This window comes from Bidens hawaiensis, unplaced genomic scaffold, assembly GCF_021521415.1.
Source record: "Bidens hawaiensis isolate Kalapana, Puna unplaced genomic scaffold, B.hawaiensis_p1.1 tig00013115_1, whole genome shotgun sequence".
Classification (NCBI taxonomy): domain Eukaryota; kingdom Viridiplantae; phylum Streptophyta; class Magnoliopsida; order Asterales; family Asteraceae; genus Bidens; species Bidens hawaiensis.
Window position 1 is genome coordinate 441788 of NW_027492105.1, and position 22373 is coordinate 464160.

Sequence of the window (22373 nt, forward strand, 5' to 3'; positions counted from 1 at the left end):
TTTTAGACTGTTGCAATAGGATTGAAAATAAATCGTCGTACAGAAGATGGATACGTGCAATTGGAGGCCTGCTCAGGGTACAAGTAATGCCATGGAATTTGGTGATTGTAGGGCTCAACTGCAACGGAAAAGGACTGTGAATAAGATGTATGACTTATATTATTCTTTTTGCAAAATGAGGTTTTTTTTTTCTGAAGTTTCTGCTAAATGTTTGGATTGTTTTGACTGACAAATGCCAACGTTGTGCAGACTGGATACCTTGAAGAAGCATCTTCCGTTCACAGAATATGAGAGAGTACAGGAACTTAGGAAAACAGCTGAGAGGGTTGAAAAGGAGATTTATACTGCTGCCACAAGCCAGGTTTGTGTGCATTTATATTATATTAATAGTTTGTATTTTGTATTTTTCATTATTTATTTATTTTTTTGTGGAATGAAGATTTTGCAAGTCTTCAGGACAAGGATGTGATATCATATTTGTTGTACATGGTAAGGTATTGTGGGATCTAAAATTGATTTGGTTTGCAGTCTGAATATACACGGAAGATATGCTTCATGATGCTGGCTATGGAGACCAGATTACAAAATCCCATATGGTCTAACTCTGCTAATAGTTCAGTACCATTAGAAAATGGTGGACATTGGCAAGAGGAAGTGTATCAAAAGGTGCTGCATATTATTATCTTGCATTCCTTCTAAATGAACTATGAGTGGGAATATTAATCTCGTTCCAGTTACAGGCTTCATGACCTTGATTTTTTTCTTCTGATTACAGATAAAAGATATGAAGGATCTGTATCTACTAGAAGCTGGTGATTGGAGGGCTCAACTGCAAGCAAATTCACGGGAAAATATAAGAAACAAGATGTATGGTTATTTATTTATTTGTCTAGTCTCTTAACCGCTCTTAATACTTGGTTATGCTCACCTGCTTGTGTGGTTGGTTCTCCACACTTTTAATTTAAAATGAAGTCTTTCTTCTGACATGATTTTGACCGACATGTGTTGACCTTGGGTAGAATGGGTACCTTGAAGAGTCATCTTCCATTCTCTGGAGATGAGGGGCTACGGCAGCTTAGGAAAATGGCTGTGAGGTTTGAAGAGAAGATTTATACTGCTGCTACAAGCCAGGTTTGCTGTCTTCTCTGTATTATATTAATATTTTTATAATTTTTGGCAATTTTGCTTTTGTTGAATGAGGAGAGTCTGCTAGTCTAGTAGTCTTTATGTACAGATGATCCAGGCACTTCAAAATAAGAGAAGGAAGTGATATCATGTTTGTTGTTTACCAGTGTAGTGTATTGTGTGGCCAAAAATCATGTAGTGTATTTGGATTGCAGTCTGATTATTTACGGAAGATATCACTGAAGCTACTGACCATGGAGAATAGATCACAAGATCCCATGCAGTCAAACTCGCCTGCTAATAGTGTAAACCCTTCATATCCAGGTATTTCATAATACACTATCATTCAATATTATGCGTGCTGTTATGTTTTCTGTAGGAATAAGTGTATATCTGCAAGGAGAAACAAGATGATGGAATATGTCTATTTATATTGTATATATTTTGATAGAGGGGACACCAAACCGAACTGAAAGCCAACGAAACCGAACCGTAATTAACCGATAACCGAATTAACCGAAAAGCGATTATCGGTTATTTTTATATCCTCGGTTAACCGAAATTAACCGAACCACTCACATTTTCATATATTTCTAGCGTGTATACCTCCATTTCATGTATTTCGTGTTTTATACCTCCATTTCATGTATTTATACCACGATTTCATGTATATATATCTCTGTTTCATGTATTTATTTATACATGCATTTCATGTATTTATGCATCCGTTTCATTTTTTTCCAAGTAAATATTTTATTTTAGTTATTAACCAAAATTAACCTAACCGAACGGAAACTGAAAAATTAACCAAGTAAACTGAATCGATTAACCGAAAACCAATTGGTTAATTTGATTGAGGCTATTAACAGAACCGAATCGTGCACACCCCAAGGGGACATGTATATATCGAGGGGGGACTTCCTCCAAACTAAACTATAAGACCCAATGTGATGCATAGTGTGCTAATACATAATCTAATACACACACACATATGCATTGATAATGACAAGCTTGTTACAGATACACATGTTTAACAATTTCCAATGCTTTTTTTTAGTAAATAATTTTTTTTTTACCATTGGATAGGTGGTTCTCAGGTGATGCAGCAAGTGAACAACCAAGGGCAACAACTTCCTATTTCCGTGCCATCTAATAATATTCAACAAGTAATGTCACAGAGCATGCACAATAACATTGGTTCAACTGGAATGCAGGGCTCTTCTAGTTTATTGTTTGCATTGCCATCTGGCAGCAGCTTACACCAACCCACCATGGCAAGTGGTGCTGGTCCAAGTTCAAGCTTGCAGAACATTCCAAACATGTCTAGTGTTCAACAGAACCAGCTCATTGGTGACACCAGCATGGAATTGGATGATTGGAGAGATCACCTGCAATCAGATTCACGAGAAAGGATAAAATACAAGATGTATGTGTTTATATTATTCTTTCTCTCATGTTATAAATATTTGATTATGCTCACCTGGTTGAGTGTCAAGTGTTTGGTCTTACTGATTCTCTTACACTCGTTTTTTTTTTTTACAAAATGATGCTTTCCACCTATAATTTCTGCCAACTATTTGCGTTATTTTGTGTAGATTGGATACCTTGAAGAGGCATCTTCCATACTCTGGAGACGAGGGGCTACAGGAGCTTAGGAAAATAGCTGAGAGGTTTGAAGAGAAGATTTATGCTGCTGCTACAAGCCAGGTTTGTTGTGTTCTTTATGACTTTTTATTATACTTCAATAGTTTTGTAGTTTTTTCTTCTGTGGGTTGAAGATTTGGCAAGTCTTTATGTAAAATGATCAAAATACTTGAAAATAAGAAAGGAAAGTGATATCATGTTTGTCGTATACGGTTATGTATTGTGCGATCTAAAATCATGTCATTTATTTTCTTTGCAGTCTGATTATTTAAGGAAGATATCCTTGAAGATGCTGACTATGGAAACTAGACCGCAATATCCCAATCCCATGCTGTCAAACTCTGATGGTAATAGCATAAACCCTTAGATCCAGGTATTTCATATTAGACTATCATTCAATATTGCGCCGTTAATTTTTTATAAATATGATTTTTGCAGGCGTAAGTTTATAAAAAAGTACAGTGAGTGGGCTCTTAACAACTGCAACTTGATATTCTATAATATTTTGGGAAAGCTGCTTAATGTTGTTACCTTTGAAGCTATGCACTTATGCTACCGTGACAAGAAGTATAGATGTTATCTTCCCTGATTGTACATTTGCATATTTGAACGTAAATTTATGAATCAATTATCTGCACTTCCATGTTCTACGATATCTTGTGCAGTTACATAATGAAAATTACAATCTTTATGTCGTGTAGATCTGTTTGCATTATATATAGTGACATCTAATTGCCATATTGAAGGTTGATTAAAGGCGAGGCTCATTTATGAAAGGTCACTCGGGTTGTATGTCAAATTGTTGATTGCTTTTTATGTGTACAACATGTAAGTTGTGTTATGTCTAAGCGGTAAATTGCCGTACAATGTTGAGATTGTTGATTGTGGGAACTATTTTCATTCAATTTTACCAAACATACAACAATACAAACAATGGTTCTGTCAAGGAAGTATTGCAAAATAGCATTCAACATGTCTTTGATTTACTACTTTCGGACTTCCCACTGCCAAATCAATATAAGCTAATTTTACTATTGTTGCTGCAACAAAGAGTTAGGCTGGAGACGTTCGAGGGTCTCACACTTATAACCTTCTTTGCTTGTTATGCAACATGAAAGAACTGTTAGAAAGGGCCAGAGACCGGGGTCTCTGGATGACCGGACAGCGCTCTGACGCTCAACACTAGAATTTGCTCAATATGAGTATGTAAGTAAGCAGACAATAGGTATATAGATACATGCATATAAAGTTATAAACACATGAGATGTGAACAGTTCAGAGACTTTTTCGGTGGTGAAATGCCTGCAGTATGTGTATAGAGAGAAAGTAGAGAGGAATAGATTAGAATTTATAGGCATGGCGCATCAGAGCTTTCTCAGCTGCAAGTAAAGACTAGTGAGTGAGACTTCAACCTGCTTGATAGCAGATGAGACTAACTTAAACCACGTGCTACAATGGACCTTCTGTCCTATCAATATAAATGCTCTTGATCATTTAACCATTTAAGCCTCGTAGATGGCTGGTGGGCTTAAGTACTTTGTCTTTTTGTGATGAGTCCGCCTCCTAGGGCTATTCACGAGCCGAACCGAACCGAACCGAACCAAGCGAAGGCTTGCTCGTTGCTTGGCTTGTTTACAACCAAACCGAACGACTGAAATTTGAACTGACCGAAAATCGAAACGAGCCAAAATCGAATCGAGCATTTATCGCTCGAACATCGACGATTTTTGAACATCGAAAATCGAATCTATTTCTTTTTCACTCTAAAGATTTCAATTTGAATGCTGTAAATAATATATTTTGTAAACAAATTAGTAGTTAGATAAACATGTAATAGACTGTAAATCTTTAGAAGAAATAAGCTTGAAGTGAGATATAATGAACATACAAACAAACTTATAGTATTATGAAAACTTTAATCGAACTAATGAAACTATAAATTTGACGGAATATGAACAATTTAAAAGACTTTAAAAAATTGTATTCTTATATTTTATGTGTGTTGTCTATATAATTATATATTTGTTCATATATAAAATAAATTAAAATTATTCGAGCCGAACCGAACTGAGGCAAACCTTTGCTCGTTGCTTAGCTCGTTTACAAACCGAACCGAGCAGAGCGACTCGTTCACAATCGAGCGAAAAAAACGAGCGAGCATATTCCGAGCAATTTTCGAGCGAGCGACATGATAGTTCGAACGGCGAGCGGTTTGGACGGCCCTACCGCCTCCGTCATCAACTATCATTACATTTCTAAAATACTAATTTTATTTATAATACATACATACGTATCCAACAACTAGAGTTAAAAAAAAGGTAATAAAAAATACACCGACTTGGGTAGTGTACGAAACCGGTCATTTTTCTTTTCTTTTTTTTATTATTAAATCATAAAAAAAAGAATAATAATATTTAATTAATTCTGACTATTTCATTTCATTCTGTATAAATGCTGCCCGCTTCAATCTTCGTGTCAGATTATTCATACGCTGACAAGTGTACATCTGATATGTATTCTCTGCTGCTGACTCATTTTTTTCCCTATTTTTAGAATCATAAAGATTCAATAATACTATTCTTGCGTTTGCGTAATTTCTCTAAAAAGGTTAAAGCACAAAAGGCTTTTGATAACCGTAGCCCTAAGTAGGTGTAAACAAGCACATCCGCTCATGAGCTACTCGAAATCGGCTTTTAAAAACTCGAATCGAGAAGCTTAAGCGGGCTCAAGCTTTTATTAATATTAATATAATTTCTATAATAACTATTATTATACGATAAAAATCATTAAATAATATATATGAAATTTTAATTCTAAATGTATATATGTAAATAACTAAAAGTTTTATTTTAAATAAAATACCTATATAGTTAAATAAATAATAATAAACGAGCCGAGCCAAGCTTGAGCTTTTAAAATACAGCTCTAAACAAGCCGTGCCTAGCTCCACTTGGCTCGTTTACACCCCTAGCCCTAAGGCCTATGTTTAGGAGTATAACTTCTCACCTCTAGGTGATTTTGATATAATGATAATCACCAAAAAGGAGATGAAAATTACCTCTTAACCATAGGGCATGGGATGGCCTTTAGTGCTATGGATATTAAATCACATATATAATTATAATAAAGGGAGGAGAGTATATTTTACAAACATGGTAAAGACAATGGCTGCTTTGAATTAGATGGTATGAGGTGTTTCTATTAATGACTAAGCAGCATCCATTTCTGGTTTTGGAAGCCTTGGAATACTTTAAACTTTAACTGAAAATGATTTAAGCAGCATCCATTTCTATTCATTTTTGTCATTTTTAGACCGTCACAGCAGGATTGAAATTCAACCATCAAACAGAATATGGATACCTCACCATGAGATTTGGTGATTGGAGGGCTCAACTGCAACGGGAAAGGATCGTGAACAAGATGTATCAACTATCAACTTATATTATTCTTCATCATAAATATTTGCATTATTATGCGTCGTCCTTGTGTAGAATGGATATCTTGAAGATGCATCTTCCTTTCTCTAGATATGAGAGGTTACAAGAACTACAAAAAATAGCCGAGCGGGTTGAAAAGGAGATTTATACTGCTGCCACAAGTCAGGTTAATTTGCCAAGTTCTTTATATTATACACAATAGTTTTGTAGTTTTTGCCCGTACGATATTGCCTTTACTGGACCTAAAGTATGTAGTTTTTTTTTGTTCGCAGTTTGAATATTCACGGAAGATATGCTTGAATATGCTGACCATTGAGACCAGATTACAAAATCCCATCCCGCACACCCTGCTGTCAAATAGCAGAGGTTGGCAAGAGGAAGTGTAGCAAAAGGTGTTGTACATTATTATTATTATTATCTTAATTCTTGCATTTCTTGTAAATCACTGAATAGCTTTTGAGTTGCATAGCATTGACATTATGACTGAAAATGATAAGCAACTAATCTGTTTCTAATTACAGGCTCTATGACTGCGATTCTTTTTCTTCTGGTTACAGATAAAAACTGTGAAGTACCTATACCAACTAGATTTGAGGCATCCAGTGTGTGCAACTGGCTCTGTTGGTGAATCTGGTGATTGGAGGGCTCATCTGCGAGCAGGTTCGCGCCAAAGGGTCGCGAACAAGAGGTATGTCTTTATCTTATCCTTTTTTATTTCTTATTTTTTAATTCAGAAAATGATGTTTTCCTGTCTGCTAAATATTTGCATTATTTTGACGTCCATGTGTAGAACAAAACACTTGGAGAGGTGTCTTCCATTCTCTGGACACGCGGAGCTGCAGGCTATGGCAGTGTGTTTTGAAGACAAGATTTATAATGTTGCAGCAAGCAAAGTTTATTCTGTTCTTTATATTATTATGTCATTAGTTTTGTAGTTTTTATTATGTACAGTGGGGCCTAAATCATGTAATTTATTTTGTTTGCAGGATGAATATTTAAGGAAGATATCCTTGAAGATGATAACAATGGAAAATATATATATACCCAAGCAGTCAAACTCTTCTGAAACTCTCGGATCCAGGTATTTCATAACACACTGTCATTTAATGTTATGCCATTAATTTTTATATGTATGATTTTTGCAGTGAGTGAGCCCGCAACAACTGCGCTTTCATTTTGTATGATATCCTGAGAAAGCTGATTAGTTTTGTTATCTCTGTTTGAAGTTCTGCTAATGGTAAGAAGTATAGTTGTTATTTTCCCTTTGTTACATTTGCATATATGAACAAAACTTATCATTCATTTAAACTTTCATATTGTATGATATCTTGGGTGTACATAATGAAAGTTACAATATTTATGCCGTGACGTAGATATATTTGCATTCTTTATCGTGGCATCCAATTGCCAAATTATAGCTTGGTTTAAAAGTTAGGCGAATCACCACTTGGGTTTTATGCTCAAATTCTTGGTTTTGCTTGTTATGTTTAAACCATTCATTGTCCCTATATAGTGTTGTGATTAAGAGGTAAATGGTTATTATAATGTTGAGATTGTTGACTGTGAGAATTGCTTTTGTTCAATTATAATAGTCTCGAAGCTTTTTTAGTGATTTTAATTCGATCACAGTCATACAAAATAACATTCAACTATTTTTTGGTTACTACATTCAAACTTTATCACCACCATCGTACGCCCTAATGCCCTATTGCTGCCACCAACCTGACTCACCCATCACATGGCGAATATATACGCTCGCATATTTCGAAAGTAAAACTAAACTGTAGTTTGATTATTGAAGAAACACTAATTGACCCCGGGCAGATTACGGATAATCTGGGAGTTAAATAGATGTTTCCCACGAGGGGTTAGGTCCGGCAAAGATGGTTCTTCTGATGACCTGCAAAACAGACACCGTGAGCTCGTCACTGAGAAGGGGGGTACCTCCTTGTGACCACCCTCCAGCGTGAGAATCAGACTAGATTGCTCTTGAATATAAGTGTATATATTGAGAGATTGCTAGAGAAGATAAGATGATGAGATAATAATACCATTCCAAGGTGTTAGAGTATTTATAGCCGAAGGTAAGTTTCCAAGAAGGTACAGCCGGCTGAATAGTATTCCTGTTCTGCCAACTGTGGGCTACGCACATGCCATGCTGGTGGTTGGTGGGTAGGCAGCGGCTGATAGTGACCAGGCCGGCTGTGTACTATTCCTTTTCCACCAACTGCAGGCTATGCACGTGCTATGACAGGTTGGTGAGTAGGCAGCGGTTGATAGTGACATTAAGTAATAGAGCATGCTGCTCGTTGTACTGTTGTCAGTGAGCTGTCGCAGCTTTGGTCAGATCTTTTGTCCATACCTCGTCAGGTACAGTACAAAAGATCCTCCAGTAGCGTACGGACTGGCTCATTTGGGCGGGAGTTTTCCCGACTTTGGGCGGGAATATTCCCGGCTTGCTCACTCCTTCTTCAGGTGACATTACTGAATTATTTAAGAGTTAAGTGCCTTGTGCGTGTAGCCTTGCTGCGCGGGTAGCCTTCCCTGATGGCTAGTATCCGTTGCTGCGGGAACAGGCGGAGTACGTCGACCATTGGGAGGCTTTTCCTGCGGGAACAGCTTGCGTACTGCGCGTAAGGACGTCACGTCTCTGAGCATGGTGGGTCATGCGGATCCAGTTGGTTTCTGCGCAAACGTCTCTCTTCAAGGTGAGTCTTGCGAGTTTAGCCTTTGCGCAGACGTCCCTGTTGAAGGTGAGTCTTGCGGGTTCAACTGCGCAGACGTCCCTCTTTGAGGTGAGTCTTGCGGGTCCAACTGGGCTCTGCTGGAACCTACCTCTTCAATTATGGTACAATGCGAAATGAGTTGAGCTGCCTAAGCTCAACTCGTTAAACCCTAGAGGGCTCAAGCTCTCAATTCTAACTCTAGAGGGCTCGGTTCATTTTATGCTCCATGTAAAAATCTCGAGCGCGTGAGTAATTTTACATATCAATTAAAATAAAAAAAATGATGTATTTGAAAGGCTTGTGACTTGAGTGAATGATGACTTTATTAAAAAAAAAATGAATGATTAATTTAAAATGTATCCATATAAAAATATGAGAAGTTTCAACGAGTTAAATGACTAAAGTTTTGGATTAGTTAAACTAAAATAAATTAAATAAATTATCTTAATTCATAAATAAATTTTGTAGATAAGAGAGATTTAAAATATTAGTACCCATTTTAAAATGGATCTAAAATGAAAAACTAAAATAATAAACCAAAGGATTTAAATTGAGAGAAACTGCTAATTCTGAAACATATGTATACAAAAAAAATAATAAAAAAAATTAAGAGCTTGGAATTATAAAAGATGAATTTTTGTTTATCTATATATTAATTGTAATGCAGATTGAATAGACAAAAAGGTAATTTTGATACCCCTTATAAGATACCAGATACCGTTAAATTAAATTCACTCTAGCGAATTAAACACATTGCTTGTTACCAGCATTAACAACATTGTCATTTATCATCCTCCACTTGTGACGCTTCCATACCCCTACATGTGCATGTATAAAAGATAAAAAATAAAAATAAGGCATAGATCTAAAATGAAAAAAATAAATAAATAAATAAAAGCATTTAAATTGAGAGGAAATATTAATTCTGAAAGTTATATGTATGTATACAAAAAAAATTTATATTAAGAACTTGGATTTATAAAAGATTATTTTTTTGTTTAAATATTCATAAAAAATATATTATTATTACTATATATATTTTGAAACTTTGGTGCCACAAGACCCTATTAGGCCACCTTGCGGCACGTTAGAGATGGAAAAGATTTTGTGTTTTTTTATTTTTTGTTTTGATTTTTATGTTATTGTTTTGTTGTAGTTCCAGTATCGTAACGAAAACTAACTGAATGCCGATTTTCTTTGTTTTAGTTTTGGTACTGTAAAGAACGTCAGAGAAACCGGCTGAATTTACATAGACTGATCGCCTTAACGCCTGGGATCAACAACGGTCAGGGTTTACCAATGCTTGGGTTTTACTGACCAACGCTGCCTCATTGATCCACCTTAATTTTTATAACTTTTGTTTTATTTTTGGTTTTTATACCGACACAAAAACACAAAAATGCGCGTAACCAAAATCGACTGAATTCGCATTGACTTACCACCTTAATGTTTAGGTTTTAACATCGCCCGATTTCTACCAACCTATCCCGGCGCAACGTGCCGGGTAGAAAACTAATTAGTTTACAAAAAGAGAAGGTTGGTATAGTTAAGGGAGCAGAGTCAACACGCTGGGCCAGTGGCGGATCTAGAAAAAAATCTCAGGGGTAACCTAATTTTTTTAACCGAGGGGCGATAGCGGACCATAATTATTTTCATAGGGATTAGATATTTACTCTATATGCATGTCTAATAAACTATTTGGATTGGGTCGGGTCGGGTCGGGTCGAATCATATTTTTATTTGTATCATTGAGGGCCCACAAACCACCGATCATATTTTGTTATTTTTTCGAACGGCTATTTGGATCATTGACCGACCACGGGTGGGTCGAATCATATTATTATCACATATAATCATTTGTTCATCTAGCTTTTTATTTCATAAAAAAATATGTTTATATATTATAAACCTTATTTCTATACATGGTAAGCGTTAGGAAAACGTCACTAAATATTCATAAATTATCAACTAAAAAATAAAGCAATAAAAACGAAAGTAAAAATAAATAAATTCAACCCATAAAGAAACCAAAATTTGGTTTATTAATCTGTATCTAATTTGACTAGTCAATTATCTCTAGTCCAAGTGATTAGGACGAGTCACTCAAATATTTCGATTCTAATCTATAGACAGGTTTCCTCCTAAAGATGGAATGAAAACAATCTAGTGGATCAGTGGCCTATCAGTAATCCAAATTAGACGTTAAAAAAAATTATTTTAACTAATATTAATAAGAAAATGTTAAATTAAAAAAAAAAACATAAAGTTGACCATTGATAATATAGGCCTATATCAACTTTACTTTTAAAGCTACACTCCCTATACTTACCTTTTATTTATTTATTACTATATTTAATTCATACTTTTAAATATGATCTTCTCCAACCTCCAACCCTTCATTTTAAGTTCCTACATCTTCTACAAATACACAGGAAATTTTAAGAGCCCAGCTTCATTTTAGGTTTCCTTTGTCTCTAATGGTATCCTAATACTTACTCAGGGATAACCTGTACATAAAACGGAGAAAAAAGGAAAAAAAATTACACTAATTTTATAAAACGGAGAAAAAAGGAAAAAAAAATTACACTAACTTTATACTTCTCTGACAAAGCTGAGAGGTAACCTGGGTACCCCTAAGCCTTATATAGATCCGCCCCTGCGCTGGGCCGGGTCAACTCAGCCCGTCTTTGGTTCTTCAGTTGATTTCGTTTCCTAAATTTGTTCCAATTTAACTGCCGACATAATAATTATTATTATTCAAGCAAACCCTAATCACTTTCTGCCTTATTATTTTATTCTACTTTTACTTTTCTTTCTTTTGTTCCAACGATTCAGGTAATCGCCGTTTCTTAGTTTTTAATTTTTTATATATAGATCACATGCATGTTCAATTCATATGTCTGGATTTATGTATGTAATTTTATATGACACATGCATGTATTATTTTAAAAAAAAAAAGTATTTGTTTTTAAGACGTCACTGAATTTGTGATTCTATGCATGCACTTTTTATTTGTATTGAATGATGTTAACTATTTGCACACTAAAAATCAATCATGTATCAAACAGACGATGGACTTGAAGCCTATTCAAGATCCAAGTGGTGAAACCACCGTGGAATCTGATGATTCGAGGGATCAACTGCAACCGTATACACGGGAAACCATAAAAAACGCCATGTACTATATTCTTTCTGCTCTTAATATTTATTTGGTTATGTTTTTTCTAGTAAAAGTATCTTTTAACAACTTTTTACATATAAAAAACCAATATGCTTTCTATTTACCCTGATTATTTTGCACAAAATTTCTCCACTTGTTAAATTTGAACAAAATCGTGATTTTTTATACTTATTATAGGGATGTAAATGCTGAACCCTAGCTCGAGCTGAACTCATAAATTATATTTTCAAGCTCAAGTTTGGCACGGGCTCAGCTTGTTAAAAATTTATAAACAAATGAATTTATCGTTATTATAATGTAATTTGTAAAATAATGTTTTAATGATTTCATCCAATTATAATTAAGATACATATTTTTATTATTATTTTTTTCTTTTTTCAAATTTAAATTAAGAGACTTATATATATATATATATATATATATATATATATATATAAACATAATTAATATTGTTTTTTTATGTGCAAAATATTAAGGGATTTTTACGAGCAAAAATGGTTTTTTTTAGTGTTTGACCTTTGTAAAATGTTGTTTTCCACCTCCTTTCTAAGTGACACGTGTTGACTTCGTGTAGAGCGGATACCTTGAAGAGGCATATTCCATTCTCCGGACACGAGGAACTACAGGAACTTAAGAAAATAGTTGAGAGGGTTGAAGAGGAGATCTATAATGCTGCCACAAACCAGGTTTGTTGGCTTTTGTATATCCTGTCGTGCAGCCCATTGTAATTTCGTAAGGTATTGTTGGACCTAAAATGCAGTTTGTTTGGTTTGCAGCCTGAATATCATAAAATGACGTTCTTGAATTATTCGGCTATGGACACGAGATTACAAAATATTCGCATGTCGGATCCAGGTATTTCATAATACACCATCATTCAGTGATTGCCAAATATGACTTTGTAGGAATAAGTTTATTCCAATGCTTTTTAGTAAATTATTTTATGTTTCTCCAATTGATAGGTTCTCAAGTGATGCAGCAACTGAAAGACCTAGAGCAACATGTTCTTATTCGTGTGACATCCGAAAATATTCAACAAATGATGCCACAGATCATGCACACTAACATCGGTTCAACCGAAATGCAACAACCCCCTATGACAAATGTTGCTGGTCAAAATTTAAACTGGCAGAACATTCATAACATGTCTAGTGTTCAACAAAACTATCTCAACGGACAACGATATAACTACCCTTACAACGTTCACCCGAGGCTGCAACAACAGAGTCTGATAGAGCAGCAAATGAAGCTTTCGAGTCTACTGCAGCAATCACAACAGTTACTGCAATCACAACAGTTGCAACTGATACAACAATCACAGCAGTTAAATGGTCAAAGTTTAAATATGTCTAGTGCTTATAGAAACCAGCAATCACAACTGTTAAATGGTCAAGGTTACAGCAATCACAACAGTTTCGGTTACGGCGCTTACATACAGCAGCTGCTCCAGAACCTTAGAATGCAACAGCAGGGGTTGATAAGTCAGCAAAATAGGCTTTCGGGTCTACAGCAGCCATCACAGCAGTTAATTGGTCAAAATGTAAACTTGCAGAACCTTCAAAATATGCCTACTTATCAAGGAATGCTGCTGCAATCTAATAAGATGCCAACTCAGCAACAGAATCAGCAGATGTTGCTTTCAAGTCTGCAGCTATCACAACAGTTAATTGGTCAAATTTTAAACTTGCAGAACCTTCAAAATATGTCTATTGATCAAGGAACACTGCAGTCTAATAAGATGCCAAGTCAGCCACAGATACCGCAGAGTTCAGCAAATATGTTGTCAACACAAGTTCAACAATCGCAACAGTTACCACAGCAAGTGATGCTACCTCATATGCAAGCACAAGTTCAGCAATCACAACCACAGTTACCGCAGCAAGTGACGCTATCTGAGATGCAATCATCACAGCTTGGCCAGTTGCAGCCGTAGGTGGCTTCATCAAGTAGAGTTTTTATTTTGTTTATATCTGTTTGATTTTAAGTATTGAACTATATTGTCAATAAGCTGATGACTCACTAATATTTTCCATGAACTTATCTAACTTAATTTTTTGTTATTCTAATTACAGGTAAAAGCTATGGACATACATCTCTAGATTTCAATGGCATTCACCAGAAGTTTATATTTACATTTAGAACCCTTAATCGTTACAGTTTCTATTTCTATCTTTTATGAGTCGGGTATTTCGCATCTTTAGTGGTTTTCTTGTCACGATTGTTGCGTTTATAATGTCATATTTAAGTATTTTTTCTATTTTTTTGGTTTCATGTGTCATCTATTGCCACTTGTCGTTTAGTAAAAAGAAGTAAAGATCTTATACAACCCACTCACCATCACCAACATGACTATCACATCACATGAAGAAGATACCATCTAACATCACGCAGTGGTGGAGATTGGGAAGTAGGTGAGGGGATTTTGTAACGTAATTTATGAAAAGTATTAACTAGGATATATCCCACACGGGTGGTTAAAAAAATACATTAAAAAAGTTAATTTAATAATATACGTTTTTAGTACGGTGATTTTTTTGTATTTAGGATACCGCACTCTCCAAAAAATGATTAAAAATATGATTAAATTTAAAAATATATTTTGATTATATTGATATAAATACCCGCAAAATATATTTGTAATGAAATATGATCTCCATTTTTTTATTAAATCAATTTATAAACACTTTTGAGTGTAGGATATGATTGTGGTAAAATTTAATAAACGATATTTATAAGTCTAAGTTGATAAAGGAAAGAAGAAATTATGAATGGATAGCAAATTTATTTTCACATATTTATTTAACCTCCGTAGATCTATAAAGTTTTCTTCCATCTCTTTCAAAACTGTAATACAAAATTGTATTTTATTAATGCTAATTTTATATATGATGTTCTTTTTTATGTAATTCCTAACGAAACATTTTATCATCTTCTGTTAGAATTTGTCATTTTATTAATACATATATATATATATAATTACAACTTATAAAATCAGTAGGTGCATCTTTCTTGTGATTACGAAGAAATTGCATGAATACATACCGTATTCGTACGAATGTTCCATTAGAAACTATAATTTAAACTTATTAAACCGTTTAATTATAAAATATAGTTTTTTAAACATTAATCATTTAATTTATGTAAATTAATTGTATTTATTTTAAACATATAGGTGTTTAAATTAAAAAAAGGATAGAAATGTAGATCAACACGTTGAGCCGGGTCAACCCAGGTCTAGTATTTCCACGACCCGCCTCTGTTTATTCTTTCACTTGATTTTGTTTCCTAAATTAATGCAACAATCAAGTCCCGATTTCACCGTTGCCGATATTATTATCTTTTTAAAGTAAACCCTAAAGAGTACACACTCTCTACACCTTATTCTGGTTGCCTTTAATCTCTTTTCTTCGATTCAGGTAACCATTTTAATAGCCGTTTATTATATTTATTAGTCGTATACATGCATGCATGATCCTTATATTAGTTGGTGTAATTTTACATGTGAACCAGCAGCAATAAGCAATAGTTCACATGTGAACCGGATTTTTATATAAGCTAGAATTAAAAAAAAAGGACAACAATGGGTTTTTATGGTATAATTTGTCTCATTAAAATATTTTGCATAGTTAAAATATTTTTATTTATAATAACACATTTTCTTTATGGACTTTTTAAGAGCATCTCCATGGGTGTGCTTCGCGTTTTCTAGGGTAACGTGTAGAGGTGCACAAAATACTCGACTCGATGTACCAGACCTGGTTCTAACTTTTGTTGACCATACCCGGTTCCCGTTCTTAAAATTACCCGGTTCGTGGACCTCTAGTAACGTGGAGTTTGTTCCCAATTTTTGCTATTGGGGTGCTTTTGGATGGGGCTGTTTTTAGGGTCATGTTTTATATTAATAAAAGTGTGTTTATTAACAAACTCATAAATATCAAAGCTTTCAAAATTCTTCCCAATTTAATAATAATTAATTATATTTTTTAAGTTATTTTAAAAATAAATAGCTGGTTATTGAAAAATATAAAAGAGGTAATGATGGGGTTATTTCTTTTAGGCGTTTTTTGAATTAACTAGAGAGGATAAAGTAACAACTACTAGGCGCACAACCTTTACATAACATTTTAATGGATGTTCCCTGTTGTGTGTGCGTATATCTATATCTAATGAGACGATTTCGATTTCTTTTTTAGTAAAGTATTTGATGTAATAATATTCAACAAATGACATCACAGAGTATGCACACTAACAATGGTTCATCCGCATTGCCACCTGGCAGCAGCGCCTTACAACAACCCACCATGACAAATGTTTTTGGCCAAAATCCGAACCTGCAGAACATTCAAAACATGTCTACTGTTCAACAAAATACTGTAAGAAATGCATTGGCAACTCAGAAACTGCAACAACTTCTTCTGCAGCGGCGATTGGCGAAACAGAACCTGCAGCAACAGAATATGTTGCATCCAGCTTGTCAGCAACCGTCCCAACAATCTGTTATCCAGCCGACATCTTCTCTCTCAACAGTTGTGCAAAAACAGCAGCCTGCAGTACCATAGTCATCACAAGTGTTAATAAACCATCAACAGTCGCTTCTAAGACAACGAAGAGAGCAACTACTACAACAAAATGTTACTGGTCAAAATCTTAACTTGCAGAACCTTCAAAAGATGTATGGTGTTAAACGAAACGAGCACATTGCGCAACAAAAAAACTGCTGCGAGCCGCAGCTGCAGCAGAGGTTGATAGACCAACTGAAGAGTATGCAACAAAGACTTGCAAAAACACAGCAAAATGTGACTGATAAGCAGGAACAGATATTTCAGCAACAGAGAGATATGCCAGAGGCCTCATTAAGTAGAGTTTTAATTTTTTTTTAATTTTGTTATTATTTCTGTTAAAATTTAAATATTTGACTATATTTTCAATGAGCTAATGCTTTTTTGTAGCATCATTAGATTCAACAGCTGATGGCAATCCAAATGGTGGAGATTGGCAAGAGGAAATTTATGAAAAGGTGCTGCGATTATCTTACATTTCTTCGCACTGATTTGAAATCAAAATATAAAATCTCTTTAGTAAAGTAATCGTTACTGATACAATTCATAAAGAAATTAAATGTGTTACATGTACTTTTGTTAATATTATCTATGAACTTTTGAGTGAGAAAATAAATTAGTCTATTTCCAGTTATAGGCAACATGACCTCAAATTTTTTATATTTTGACTACAGATAAAAGCTATGAAGTGCGCGCTTCTACAAGATTTAAAGGACATTCACCAAAAATTTGTTTCCAAATTGCAGCAGGTAAGTCAATTAGTAGTTCATATCAAAATTGGATATCTTTTCGGTTTAAAAGCATGTCAAGTCATTTAAAGATAATATGCTATTTTTCTGTTGTCCAGCACGATTCTCTTACGCAGCAACCAAATAACGAGCAAGTTGATAGGCTGAAAGTATTTAAATATGCGTTGGAGCGTTACATGCAATTCTTACAAACCCCTAAGCATGAAATATTAGCTAGTTATAAAGACAAGCTGGTTACCTATGAGAAGCAGATTATGAATGTCATCAGTTCAAATAGGCGGAAACAAGCGGTGCCTCGGCAGCAAGAGTACTCTCATTCACTTAATAATCAGGAAAACTATTAGCTATGTTTTTGCAGTTTCTTTTTCTTTCTTTTTTGAGTCTGAAATTTCGCATAAGCCTTTCGCATCTTTAACGGTAGTCCTTTCATGAATATATGTTGCGTCGTGTTTTTCATGATAAGATTGCTTTATGTAGTCTATTGAATATGTGGTCATTCAAAATGATGCAAATTTGTTGATGCATATAAATTATATATTGTTACACTAGTTTAAGGCCCATGTATTACACGGCTAATTAATGAACAATCAACAAAAATGATTATATAATGTTAATAAAATTGCAATTTACATTAAAATAACATAAATTGCACAACTAAGATTACATAAATATGTTGCAAATAAGTAAAACCTTCATTGTATACTACATTTATGATTGTATTGGTCGGTATACACTGTTTATCAAAAATCAAAATCTTTAGTCCATTTCTGTTTGTAACTCTTGATAAGGTAACAAATAGGCATGCTTATAACTCTTCAAGTGCATTCCAACCCTAATAAATGATATTGAATCCATGAAACCAACAAAAAAATATCCATGCACATAAATATCATACCTTTTAATTAATTAATATGATTTCGTTTGAGATCATCTGCTAATGAATGAATCGGTTATGATTTACATTTAATAAAAAATATTGAATTCATATATTGAAATGACTTAAAGAATAATGACTATATATTAAAATGGGTTGAAAAAAATGTGAGGATAGCTATGAGATTGACAAGTGTCAAGAATATGTAGTCTTTTATTAGAGACGGCGGTGGGGATGAACGGCGGTGGGAATTAGGGTTTGTTATTTGGGTTGGGTGTGCGTTATGAAAAGAAATTGACAGAATAATAAAAGGATCCGAAAACTATTATTTGAGCGGGTTGACCCGAAATAAAAACCATTTATTGAATACGGGTTAAAAAAAGTGAGGAGTGATGAGAGCTTGACAAGTGGCACAATGAAGTAACCTTTTATTAGAGTAGTAAGATTAGGGTTTGTTATTTAGGTTGGGTGTGTGTTATGAAAAAAAAATGGACAGAATAATAAAAGGATCCGGAAACTATTATTTGGGTGGGTTGACCCGAAATAAAAACCATTTATTGAATATAGGTTAAAAAAGTGAGGAGTGATGAGAGTTTGACAAGTAACACAATAAAGTAGCCTTTTATTAGAGTAGTAAGATACTATTGTTAGAAACCTAAAATTAATAAGTTGGTACCAAAAAGAAGTAAAATCTCTACCAGAATTAACACAATGTGCTAATTCAATAATAATCAATAATATAACACATTTATGGCTGATCTCTTACTAACACATATCAATACACCAGTAGGGATGAAAATTCACTTGCTAATTCAAGAAAATACACGAATTTGGCAAAAGATTTCGAATATTAATGAATTGCCGATCATGTGGTTTATGAGTGTCGCCAATTATCACGTGCATCGAATTCTTGGAGGCCTAGAATTAGTTAAGGACTTTTACGAAGAATTTATAGTTTTTTTTGTTAGATCTAAGGCATTCTCTTTACTTTTTTTGTCACGTGCCACTTTGATATTTTCTTTGCATACAACCACCTCCAAGCTTTTCTATTTTGTTGTTTGTTCTTATCATTTTTAATCTTTATTATTATTATTATTATTATTATTATTATTATTATTTGCCTTACCTTAACTCCTTTATGTGTTTATCTATTTTTATAGTGTTAAATGATAGACTATTTTAATATTTTGTTATAAGTTATTATTGTCTCTCTATTATTCGATACTACTATCACTACTTTGTGGTAGCTTTCCAATTATATAGTTTTAAGTCCAATTGTTAACACAATACCAATGTATATTATTGATACTATGCTTTATATGCAGGTTTTGTCTAGAGCCGAGGGTCTCACTAGAAGCAATCTCTCTATTATTAAAAAAATGGTATGGTTTACCTACATTCTATCCTCCCCAAACCCTATCACTAGATTTGCTACTAGTGGGATTATACTGGGCATGGATGATGATGATCTAATAAAAAGAAAGTGAAAAGGTTGATACCAAATCAAATATACCCCAATGGTAATGGGTTTGGATAAGAAAGATTCAGACTAAGTCGGATTCACCCACGTCGTTTCCTAAATGGATTTAATATTGCATTCTTAATCGTATGTTTGTAAGGCTAAAAATTGTGACTTGCGATATTAATGTGGCGAAACTTGTTAAATATATTTTGGTTAATCAAATAGGTAAAGTTGTCGAAAATTCCAAATCCGAGACAAGAGCTTCGGTGCACGCATTTATCTTGAACGGAGAGAAAGCTTCTAGATTACTTGTGTTTTTGCTATAAACAGGGAATATTAGTCATATGCATGCGTGTGTTTTTCATGGTGCAATCAACCACCCAAAGGAGAGCTCATCTTGGGCGGGATCAGTTCGTTTAATATATTACATCTTTTATTACCGATTACGGAATCGTTCACTATCCATGTTATCTTTATGTTATTTGTTCGAACGTTTATTTGTTTATACCACAGCCGTTACGATCGCTTATCAAGAACAAATTTGTTCGTTTTGTGAGATCCGGATATAAGGACCTACAAGTGGTATTAGAGCGGGTCGAATTAATTGATTCAACTTTGTTCTTGATATTCGGGTTCTAATTCCGCGATTAGCTGAACCGAGACGTTAATTTCTTGAAGTTTTTGAAGAACCTTTGAAGCTTTGGAAATAAAGTTTGAAGATTTGGGAAAATAAAGATGCTCGAAGTTCGTCTTGTGCTTGTAGATATGGATTCGTAGTTGTTTACGGCATGAAACATAAAATAACAATAAAAATTTGTAACGTACTACACCCCAAAATGTTAAAAGATGAAAAAGGGGTTATGAAAACTCACATGGTAAAGTTTAAGCGAGCAACAAAATGAACTAAGTAAATAAGCAAGTTGAACAGGACAAGTTCGGTTCGACAAGCGATCCTAGAAAATATTGCTATTATTATTTTTTGGATTTTGGGAAATTATTTATAGACGTTTGTATTGGATGTTTGGATTGAAATGGTGGTTTAAGTCACAATTTTTGGATTATATTGTTGCTTTGTTAAACGTTCGGTTTAATAAAAATTATAATTATATCTCATTGTTATATTCATATTTTTAGCATTTTTATGTTGTATACTTAAATGTTTTATAATTTCAATAAAAATAGTTGTTATAACACACTATGTTACAACATCTAGCTTTATAGTTTACAACATATGATTTCATTAGATGATGAAGTTTTAACTATGTCTTTTTGTTTTATGGTATAAGTTAGAAATATGTAGCATAACATAGAATTATGTTTTAAGTTGTTACTTTTCTCTATTTGTCTTTGTATGTTAGGTTCTTTTAATTAAAGTAACAATGTGATACAACAACAATCATACCCAACATATCTCACAAATAACCAAAGCTATCTGTAGGGTCTGAGGAGGGTGAGATGTAGACAAACCTTACATCTATCCCTAAGGATAGAGAGGTTGCTTCCAGTGAGACCCCCAGCTCAAAAATATAAATAGATAGTGTGTGTGTGTGTGTGTGTGTATAATATATAAAAGAAAAGAAAATAGTAGTATATTAATACTATATACTAGAAACAATATACTAGTGGTAGCATTTAATCAACATTTATAATAGATATGCTAAATAATAATAATAATAATAATAACCCTAAATAGGAAATGAAAACACTAATAATGAGAATAGTATAATAAAAAGTTATAACGAGAGATAATCCCTCCTCCTACTGGTCCTTAACCTTAATTCTATGTCTCCAGGAAGTCCTATCCTGAACCATGTCCTCAGAGAGGTGCAAATCTAACAAATCATACCTAATCCTCTCGTCCCAAGTCAATTTGGGTCTACCTCTACCCCTTCTCCCCTCTACAAATATAGTTTCCACTGATCTCACGGGAGCCGTTTGTTGTCTTCTTTTAAAGTAACAATGTGATACCTTATAATAATCTTGCTATACTATTAAAGCAATACAAGATTTTCACATGGCATTCAACTAGCATGTTTACATAGGCTTCCAACTCATCAATTTTCTATTTATATAATTTACACATGCTAATTTGAACGTTAATCTTATACATAAACTCCTAGGTTGAAGAAAATTTCAAAATAAATTGTTATAATCATCATTTATTGAGTAATAAAGACAATTAATTGTTTTCAGTGTTATTTTTTAAAATTTTGAGACTTTTTTATTATTATTTTTTGGATTTTGAGAAATTATTTATGAACGTTTGGACTGGGTGTTTGGATTGAAATGGTGGTTTAAGTCACGACGTTTGGATTATATTGTTTCTTTATTAAACGCACGGTTTAATAAAAATTATAATTATATCTCATTGTTATATTAATCTTTTTAGCATTTTTTATTTTTTGTACTTAAATGTTTTATAATTTCAATAAAAATAGTTTTTATAATACACAACTTATGTTACAACATATACATGTTTACGTTTCATAGTTTACAACATATGAATTTAGTATATGATGAAGTTTTAACTAATATGTCTTTTTTGTTTCATGGCATAAGTTAGAAATATGTGGCATAACTTAAAATTATGTTTTAAATTATTATTTTTCTTTGTAT

The 22373-nt window shown here is 33.6% G+C and overlaps 2 protein-coding genes across 3 annotated transcripts in view; both read left to right on the top strand.

Annotated features, from left to right (window-relative positions):
* LOC143543244 (uncharacterized) overlaps positions 1-22373 on the top strand; it is a 74171-nt gene continuing 51798 nt past the window's right edge. The window contains exons 1-5 of the mRNA XM_077035611.1: positions 1-147; positions 250-361; positions 529-666; positions 776-867; positions 1020-1131. Of these exons, the coding sequence (XP_076891726.1) occupies positions 47-147; positions 250-361; positions 529-666; positions 776-867; positions 1020-1131 (555 nt within the window). The 5' untranslated portion in view covers positions 1-46. The remainder of the gene's footprint in view (positions 148-249; positions 362-528; positions 667-775; positions 868-1019; positions 1132-22373) is intronic.
* On the top strand, positions 2386-3303 carry LOC143543286 (mediator of RNA polymerase II transcription subunit 15a-like). Of its 2 annotated transcripts, XM_077035646.1 has the most exons (4): positions 2386-2551; positions 2721-2832; positions 3029-3116; positions 3208-3303. In XM_077035646.1, exons 1-4 carry the CDS (start codon positions 2397-2399, stop codon positions 3219-3221), a joined length of 369 nt encoding a protein of 122 aa, XP_076891761.1. In that variant the 5' UTR covers positions 2386-2396; the 3' UTR covers positions 3222-3303. The 2 variants fall into 2 exon arrangements, with proteins under 2 accessions (XP_076891761.1, XP_076891760.1); XM_077035645.1 differs by having other exon boundaries at positions 3029-3294.

Bases quoted from the DNA above. Each gene is read 5' to 3' on its own strand.
- LOC143543286 (XM_077035645.1), top strand. From the start codon at position 2,397: ATGGCAAGTGGTGCTGGTCCAAGTTCAAGCTTGCAGAACATTCCAAAC. The intron at 2,552-2,720 runs GTATGTGTTTAT...TATTTTGTGTAG, and splicing joins GAAAGGATAAAATACAAGAT to ATTGGATACCTTGAAGAGGC. The intron at 2,833-3,028 runs GTTTGTTGTGTT...TTTTCTTTGCAG, and splicing joins ATGCTGCTGCTACAAGCCAG to TCTGATTATTTAAGGAAGAT.